This window comes from Neoarius graeffei, chromosome 12 (assembly GCF_027579695.1).
Source record: "Neoarius graeffei isolate fNeoGra1 chromosome 12, fNeoGra1.pri, whole genome shotgun sequence".
In the NCBI taxonomy this organism is placed as follows: Eukaryota; Metazoa; Chordata; class Actinopteri; order Siluriformes; family Ariidae; genus Neoarius; species Neoarius graeffei.
Window position 1 is genome coordinate 7174462 of NC_083580.1, and position 9512 is coordinate 7183973.

At 41.7% G+C, this 9512-nt stretch overlaps 1 protein-coding gene across 5 annotated transcripts in view; it reads left to right on the forward strand.

The window, feature by feature from the left end:
* Nucleotides 1-5036, forward strand: part of tsc1b (TSC complex subunit 1b) — a 48103-nt gene extending 43067 nt beyond the window's left edge. For all 5 annotated transcript variants that reach the window (XM_060935437.1, XM_060935438.1, XM_060935440.1 and 2 more), the window contains 2 exons: nt 2886-3059; nt 3263-5036. In XM_060935437.1, coding sequence (XP_060791420.1) covers nt 2886-3059; nt 3263-3803 — 715 coding nt within the window. In that variant the 3' untranslated portion in view covers nt 3804-5036. The remainder of the gene's footprint in view (nt 1-2885; nt 3060-3262) is intronic.
* The last annotated feature ends 4476 nt before the right edge of the window (nt 5037-9512 follow it).

A 9512-nucleotide genomic window follows, 5' to 3' on the forward strand; every position in this document is an offset into this window, starting at 1 on the left:
AGACGGGGAGGGATCGGGAAATGACCTCGGGTCGGAACCGAACCCGGGTCCCCGGATTTTATGGTATGGTGCCTTAGCCATCTGAGCCACGACCCCCCCCCCCCCCCCTTACTTTCTTACTTCCCGGGCTGGCATGTACAGTATATGACACATGTATGACGTAAACGCGTACCCGACGTGAGCAGATCCGAGCAGAGTTTCGCGTATTGGGTAGTTTAGACGGATACGCAACGGGGGCCGTTTTTAAACTTATCCACTTTGGAAGGCGTTTTCAATTTTATCCGTTTTTCAGCCTCGGAAATGCCGTCCTCGTGTAAACGAAAGGCACTTCTGATAAAATATTTAGTCGTTTTTACCCGACAGCGTCCTCGTGTAAACGGGCCCTGAAAGGGGTGTGTTCAAAAAAATAGCAGTGGTGAGTTCAATTAGGGAGGGCATTGATTTTGTGAAAAAAAAAAAAGGTGTTAACAGGGGGTCCTTATTTAAGGATCAAGGCAACTGACATTGCATATGCTGGCTGTCCTGCATTGGTCCTGAAAAACCAAGTAAAATGGGTCGTTCAAGACGCTGTTCTGATGAAGAGCGGCTTTTAATCAAGAAATGGATAAAAGAGGGGAAAACCTACAAAGAAGTGCAGAAACTTGCAGTAGAGGGCAATTCCATGTAAATGTCAACCTCACCATGCAAAAATAAAGCAACATGTAATACATCAAAACCACTCTGAGAGATCTCACCTAGGCCTGTATTTTACAGATGTGAATAAGTTGAACCAATTTGTAACCAACCTAATGTGTCACTGTCAGTCTTTCTTTCTTATAATGTAAACCCCAAGCTAAAATCAACTTTGATCATGTACAATTCTATATTATTGCCACAAGCCACAGAAATGTATGCTAAAATCCACAAAACAGCAAAACAATAGCCATCCTAAATATTATTTAAGAACTTTGATAGTTTTAGCTGATATTTAGAGAGTTTTTCAAAGGGTTATGGTGGTTAAATTGCTGATTTTCTAAACACATGCCATGTCTATTTCAGACGCGTCACATCCATAACGGAATTTCGTCACATCTATAACGCTGACTTTTCCTTCCGAAACTCTGCATGAAATACAAAATATTTTAAACAAAGATTTTTTAATATTCACCTTGGACCCCTCTATCAAATGGATATCTCCATTTCGACATTAGGTTTACAATTTCAGAGTTTGATAAAAATGTACAGTCACCCAAGAAAAGTGATACTTTTTCTGTCACATCCATAACGCATCTTTTATTGGCATTTTCTGGCATGCCCTAGATGTACTATGAGAATTGTTCTTGTTCTATCACTTCTCCAGTATGGTACAGCCTTAAAATATGCAACACCTGTTTAAATACTGGGAGACAATAAAACATGCACTGGGTCATTTGTTGCCATTTTGAGTTCAAGTGTCACGTCCATAACGCCGGAATTGCTCTATAGGCTGTTCAGCTAAAATGATATCAAACGCTTTAAAATGGCAGCCAAAACCAGAAAGACGAGGAAGAAAAAGAAAAACAACTTCTCGAATGGATCGGAGAATAACCAAACTGGCAAAGGCTCAGCCAATGATCAGCTCCAGGAGGATCAAAGAAGATCTAAACTTGCCTGTGAGTACTGGTACAATCAGACGACGTCTATGTGAAGCCAATCTACCAGCAAGAAGCCCCCGCAAAGTCCCATTGTTAAAGAAAAGACATGTGCTGAAGCGGCTACAATTTGCCAAAGAACACATTGACTGGCCTGAAAAGAAATGGCGTAATATTTTGTGGACAGATGAAAGTAAGATTGTTCTTTTTGGGTCTAAGGGTCACAGACAGTTTGTCAGACGTCCTGCAAACACAGAATTCAAGCCACAGTACACAGTGAAGACTGTTAAGCATGGTGGTGCAAGCATCATGATATGGGGATGTTTTTCATACTACGGTGTTGGTCCTATTTACCGCATACCAGGGATCATGGATCAGTTTGAGTACATCAGGATACTGGAAGAAGTCATGTTGCCATATGCTGAAGAGGAAATGCCTTTGAAGTGGGTGTTTCAACAAGACCCCAAACACACCAGCAAGCGAGCAAAATCATGGTTCCAGACAAACAGCATCCAACGAATGGAGTGGCCAGCACAATCCCCGGACCTCAATCCCATAGAAAACTTGTGGGCTGACATAAAAAATGCTGTTCATGAGGCAAAAGCAAGAAATGCAGAGGAATTGTGGAACGTAGTACAATTGACCTGGGCTGCAATACCTGTTGACCGTTGCCAGAAGTTGGTCGACTCCATGCACCACAGATGCGAAGCAGTTATCAGAAACCATGGTTATGCAACAAAATATTAGTTTAGGATACTCAGCAAAGTTGAATTTTCAAGAATTTTAGTTTGTCTGGTACATTTTTGAGTTTCCAAAGAAAGATGTCAACACTGCTATTTTTTTGAACATTACATTTCTTGACTTTCTGTGAAATATTATGAAATGTAATTACTTTTTCCAATTTTCTTGCTTTGAAATAGAATGTGCAGTATGCCCAATGCATTTGTGTTCATTAAAGTACAATTTATTTGAAGAATTTTGACGTTTACTCGCCTTTTTAAAGACACTGCTATTATTTTGAGCACAACTGTAGCTTCTTTACATCCTTGCAGCATTGTTGTGCTGCGTAGACTTTCTCAAAGCAGTCGTAGACCATATTTACAATCAAGTTTATATTGAATAGAATTTTTATGTACAATTCTGCATTCAAATATGGAAAGATGGGATGGGTTTGTAATTTTTAGTCAGTCTGGTCTCTTGTGGTTTTGTGGGATTTGCTTGTTTTGCTCTCTGCAAATTGCGTCTTAATTTACCCCCTCTTCTTATTTCCCTCAGGGAGGAGCTAAAGGCTTCTGAAAGTAGGTACCAGGCGCAGAGGCGTGTGACTCAGGCCCTGCAGATGGAGCTGTTGCAACTCTACAGCAGGCTGGAGATGGAGGCTCCGGCTGCCGCTGCTGCAGCTTCATCAGCAGGAGATGCTACAGAGCGTTGCTGTCCCACCCAGACCAGGTACGGATACAGGTTCCAATCTGCTTCAGATATACTGCTTGATGGGCTAAAGGAGCGTATTCCGACTCATCTCGAAGGAATCCTTTTTTTGAGATGTTTTGTCTTTGGAGAATTCCACCATCATATGTATAATACAAACACGATTGAGTCACTACTGCTGACATTTTATAAGATCGTATCCCTGCTCTCTCATGGTTTCTCAGTGTGGCGGCATCAGATGGACCAATGAAAACGGCCTCCAAAGAGTGCGGCAAGTCGTCACCACACCGGAACGGCTTCTCATCAGGTCAAGCCAAAGTCGGCTCCCCCGACCCCAAGTCCTTAAACGGCAGCCGAGCCACGCCCCTACCCATGCTGGTGGAACCACCCCCTGCTTGCCCTGCAGTACCCTCTTCCACCCCCTCCCTCACCGTCGGCTCCTACCCCAGTGCCAAGAGCTTCCTGGGCATGCGGGCACGGGAACTCTTCCGCAACAAGAGCGAGAGTCAGTGTGACGAGGATTACGTTCCCCACCCACAGCTCACCAGCCTATCGCAGGGCTTGAAGACTGAGCTCTGTGTGGAGCCTTCAGTAAAGACTGCAGTAAAGACAGGTCCCGCCTCCTCCACACACGGCCACGCCTCAAGCATGGCTGCTAAAGAGCCTGACGCCTTACAGCGAGCATCAAAACGGGAAGCAGAATGGCCGAGACAGCAGCAGCTACATATCATGGACTATAATGAAAGTCATCAGGAGCACAGCTAGAGAGAGAGAGAGAGAGAGAGAAACAAGTTATTAGTAGATGAAGGAAGCTGCAAGCTGATATCAGGACTTTTTTTTTTTTAATTTCAGTATTCATCCCGTTTCTTCAAGTGGACAACAGGATTTGGAATTTTGTCTCCAAACTTGAGTGTCTTCCTTTAGAGATAAAACATGTCCCTCACTTTCATTCTTAAAAACAAACCTTGCATCAAATTGGCAGTATCACCAACAAGTGCCAGTCTAGAGTAGAGTGGGGTGTGGGTTTATTTTATTTTATTTTTTTTAGAGGTTACGAGTGCCTCCACAGTGGGACGGTGTGATGATAGAATGATTGTTGCTCCTCCTTGATACAAGGTGGCCAGTGTGCGACTTTAACCCCCTGGAAGAACTTGCCCTCAAACCAGATTTTTTTTTTCTTTAGATGCCGAAATCCTGCATATCGCATGTGCAAAAGAAGTCGAACTACAGTTTTATTGCAAGTTTTAAAAATATTTATTTTCCTTTCCTTTTTTTTCCCTCCATGACGCGTCTCAACTTTTTTTTGTGAATCGTTCTTGCTAACTGAGACGTATTAACCTATATGAAAAGCAAGAAACAAAGCCTAAACCGTAACAAGTTAAAAGCAATGCAAGTTCAGTAGTTCAGACGGTATCTGTCGTAGCGTCTTAAAGACTTTTCACAAGCACAGCAAGGTAAATTAACCAAGAGTCAACTTTTAGTACCCATGCTGAATACCCTTCTTGCCCGGATACCATTAGTTTGGATCCAGGGGCCCTCTGAGACCTCTAATCAAATAGAACCAGTCACAGAATTGGCCTGATGTCTCTGATCGCTAAATTCTTTCTTACTTTTTTTTTTTAAAAACATTTTAAATCCATTTTCAAGGTTTTGTTCATTTTTTTTTCTTTTTTTATCAGACATCTAATTTTTTAGGTTTGTTTACCTGACATGTTTCGATGTACGACTGTCGTCTTCCTCAGAGTGTCACCGGATGTTATTGGTGACGCATCTTTTATCAGCTGATGTTTCCGAAGGCGTGGCCTTCCTGTCTGGATTGACAGGTCGGTCACGCCTTCTACTGTCAGTTCGTCCCCTGCAAGATGGCACTCCAGGTATGGGAGAGCATGTATGCTCCCTCATCTCGGTTGATGGTCCTCGGGCTTCGCTTACAGATCTCTATGGCCTCCCTGATCCAGCGCTGATGTTTATTATCTTCATCAGCTGATAAAAGATGCGTCACCAATAACATCCGGTGACACTCTGAGGAAGACGACAGTCGTACATCGAAACATGTCAGGTAAACAAACCTAAAAAATTAGATGTCTGATAAAAAAGAAAAAAAATGAACAATATTCAATATAAGACATAATGAACGTAATCAAAACATTTTCAAGGTTCTTTTCACTGCATGTGCTCACTTCATGGAGTACAACAGTGTGGCAAGCAGAAAAGGGAGCCGTTTAGATTCTGCCGTAGAAAACGTACGACTCCTTGCATCATCTGATGCCGTTTGAGCCCAACATATGCGCTCTTTTTACGGAGATTAAAGTTTTGACACCCTTGGCCCACTCCAATTACGACAACCTGGCTATATCTTGTACTCCATTTTGAGGGGGACAAGTGACCGTGAAACAGGTTTCACCAAATGCCAGAAAATGATTATTATTATTTTTTTTTTTGTGTGTGAATTTTCATTGAACGATCTCCATAAGTGATCATCCAAACTCTGTACTCTTATGGCTAATTTTGTGACCTAAAACCCAATAGCCAGGATGTGGCTAGTACTAGGTTGGGATATGGTTCCAAGCTGTCTTGTGGAAAATTACTAATTAACCAGCCATGAAAGCTTTTACACTAAACTCCTCTTACAACTTAAATATGTCCTGGGGTATTTGGGATATTATCAGGCTTTAATCTGAGAAATGAATATTGAAATTCATCAGTATAGTTATACTAACACTTCAATAGCATACTTTTTACAGTCCAGTCTGAACCTCTCTGGTTTATAATTCAGAAATGCAAGCAAAGTGTGTTCATTGTTCTCTGGTTAGGGCTCGTATTTTATTAGTATTCGGATTTTTAAAATACTGGTGGTGCAAATTTCATCTTGCGTATTTTGTGCATCAGGAGATCAACTTTTTTAGGTTTGCTAAGAAAGTGCTGGCAAAACTAGCAGCACCATATTTTAAAAACCGGGGGGAATAGGCTTCGGCTGTTTCTCGAACGTCTGCAGACATCAGTGAAAAGGAAACTTTAGCGTCCAGTCAAGGGAATTTAAAAAAAAAAAACTGTTACCCATGATATGAATTGCGTTCTACTTTTCTGAATCAGTATTATGTCAGTGTTGCCCACAGCCAAATGAGAACTAAACGGAAAGAATTTTCTTGCCTTTTGAATCCGTTTTGCCAGAGCAAATTGTCACTTCAGTTCAGTAAAACTGACACGGGTGAACCCCTTTTTTTTTTTTTTTTTTTTTTTAAAAACTTGGTATACCTCAGTTTCATATGTTTACTCTAATTTTGTCTAACTTGTCTTAAGGTGACGCCCCCTACCACACACTCGCACAACCCCTTGCTAGTATGTTGGTGCCCTAAAGGTTTTGTTTGCTTAGGTTTCTCTGTATTTTCATATCCCGTTAAGGTTTTAATGAAGGCACACAAGACATACAGGACCAGTCAAAAGTTTGGACACCACTCCTAATTCAGTGGTCTCATCTCATTATCTCTAGCCGCTTTATCCTTCTACAGGGTCGCAGGCAAGCTGGAGCCTATCCCAGCTGACTAAAGGCGGGGTACACCCTGGACAAGTCGCCAGGTCATCACAGGGCTGACACATAGACACAGACAACCATTCACACTCACATTCACACCTACGCTCAATTTAGAGTCACCAGTTAACCTAACCTGCATGTCTTTGGACTGTGGGGGAAACCGGAGCACCCGGAGGAAACCCACGGGGAGAACATGCAAACTCCACACAGAAAGGCCCTCGCCGGCCACGGGGCTCGAACCTGGACCTTCTTGCTGTGAGGCGACAGCACTAACCACTACACCACCATGTCGCCCTAATTCAGTGGTGTATTAAAAAAAAAAAATTAAGACACTTCATATCTTAAAGGAACAGTCCACCGTACTTCCATAATGAAATATGCTCTTATCTGAATTGAGACGAGCTGCTCCGTACCTCTCCGAGCTTTGCGCGACCTCCCAGTCAGTCAGACGCAGTCAGACGCGCCGTCACTCCTGTTAGCAATGTAGCTAGGCTCAGCATGGCCAATGGTATTTTTTGGGGCTGTAGTTAGATGCGACCAAACTCTTCCGCGTTTTTCCTGTTTACATAGGTTTATATGACCAGTGATATGAAACAAGTTCAGTTACACAAATTGAAACGTAGCGATTTTCTATGCTATGGAAAGTCTGCACTATAATGACAGGCGTACTAACACCTTCTGCGCGCTTCGGCAGTGCATTGATATCTGAGCTCCGTATCAATGCGCTGTCGAAGCGCGCAGAAGGTGTTAGTACGCCTGTCATTATAGTACAGACTTTCCATAGCATAGAAAATCGCTACGTTTCAATTTGTGTAACTGAACTTGTTTCATGTCACTGGTCATATAAACCTATGTAAACAGGAAAAACGCGGAAGAGTTTGGTCGCATCTAACTACAGCCCCCAAAAATACCATTGGCCATGCTGAGCCTAGCTACATTGCTAACAGGAGTGACGGTGCGTCTGACTGACTGGGAGGTCGCGCAAAGCTCGGAGAGGCACGGAGCAGCTCGTCTCAATTCAGATAAGAGCATATTTCATTATGGAAGTACGGTGGACTGTTCCTTTAAAGTAATGATGGCTGTCGTTTCTTTATACTTAGTTGAGTGGTTCTTGACACAATCTGGATTACGACAGTTGTCAAATAGCGCTTTTTTTTTAAAATAAACTGTCATCTTGCACATTAAGAAGACAAACTTGTACACTGACTTTTGATGAGGCACACCTGTTAACTGAAAAGCATTGCAGGTGGACTTAACATGAAGCTGGTTAAGATGATGCCAAAGCGTCAAGATAAACGCTGGATACGCTGAAGAATCTGAAATATCAAACATTTTAACACTTGTTTACCACTGTTCCATGTTTTTATAGCTTTGAAGTCTTCAATAATATCTAATCAAAATACAGAATAACTTATGAAATGAGTAGGGGTGTCCAGACTTTTGACTGGTACTGTATGTCAGTTTCAATTGGACATATGCCAAGTACAGAATAAAACACTCTTTGGGGAATGATGAAAAGCAATGCCTAGAACAGCACGTCCCAAAACATTTTATTCCTTTTACACCACGGCAATTTTGTCAACTGTTACAGGTTTTTATTCATTAATGAACATGACTCTTAGTTTGGTTATAACGTGGTGGAACGTCTACAAAACATCAGTTCCTGTTCTCACTTTACAGCTGTAAAGTTGTTCCCTTATCAGAGACCCAGCGTGTGTCTTTTTTTTATATTTCTCAAAGTTAATAAGATGGAAAAAAAAATGTAGCGCACCAAGTCCTCGGTCTTGAAGACTGCCCTGTGGCAGAAAAAAAAAAAAAGTTACTGATTCTTAAGACTCCTTTAATCTTTCCTTTTCCCCCCCAAAAAAAATTATTTTTCTGAAAGCTTAGTATTAGTCTTGGATTGTGTGGAGTATCTGTTATAAACCAGTGGAAGCTCCAGCCAGAGCTGCTGTTACATAAAACTAAATCGACACATTCTGACCAATCAGATTTGAGAAATCAACAGCACTGTGATGTAATAAATTATAATAAATCACATTAATTTTATCACCATGTATACTGTTGATAAAGGCCTGAGTAAGTGATGCATTGATGTTGCCTTCAGTCTTGCCCCGAAACGCTGTAACGCAGGGGTACTGACAATATTTTAAAGTATCCATGAAAATGTTGGTGTTGATGATTGGCACATGCCTACTTTCAATTTCTCTCATCCAGTATGAACGAATGGACAGTCTTGTATGTTTTTATTGGAAGTTTGCTAAATCAATGACTCCAGCACAGTCACGAAGGCACGGGACGGCACACGGACATGCTCGAACACCAGGCACGAGGTCACATCTGGAAGTGCTGGTATTTGCTGTAGTAATGACATGATGGTGGACTTTGTGTCTGTTTGAACTGCAGAAATCCTGTTGTCCTCTTGATATCTGCTGTCATCCCTTCTGCCTTGCTATCTACAGCGTGTACAACTTTTAATGCCAACAGGAAGTGACCCGGAGAGATGGATGGTACAATCAGGGAGTTGAATGGAGCAGGCCAGTTGGACCTCCAGTGATGGAGGAGGAAGTTCTTAAAGCATTTGCTTGTGTTTGACTGTGAAAGATGAAAAATAAAATCATGTTTTGCACTATAGTATGTGAATTGACTTTTGGTTATTTTTACTTGTGTATTTCTTGCTAAATCTCTTCCATTTCATTTTCTGTTTATTTTGATTTTACTCTTTCACTTTCTCTTGCTTTGCTTTCTTTCTTGAGATTTTTCTTTCACACCCTTCTCTTTTAATTCCTTTTTTTTAAATTTATTAATATGAGGCCATTGGCAAAAGTTGTGGTTTCAATAACTGCCATTCTGCAACCTCCATCTGTACTCTCAACTGTTTTGGTGTCGTCTGCATTGTGACCACCAGAGGGTGCTGTTGCACTGCTGAAACAATAAACAAA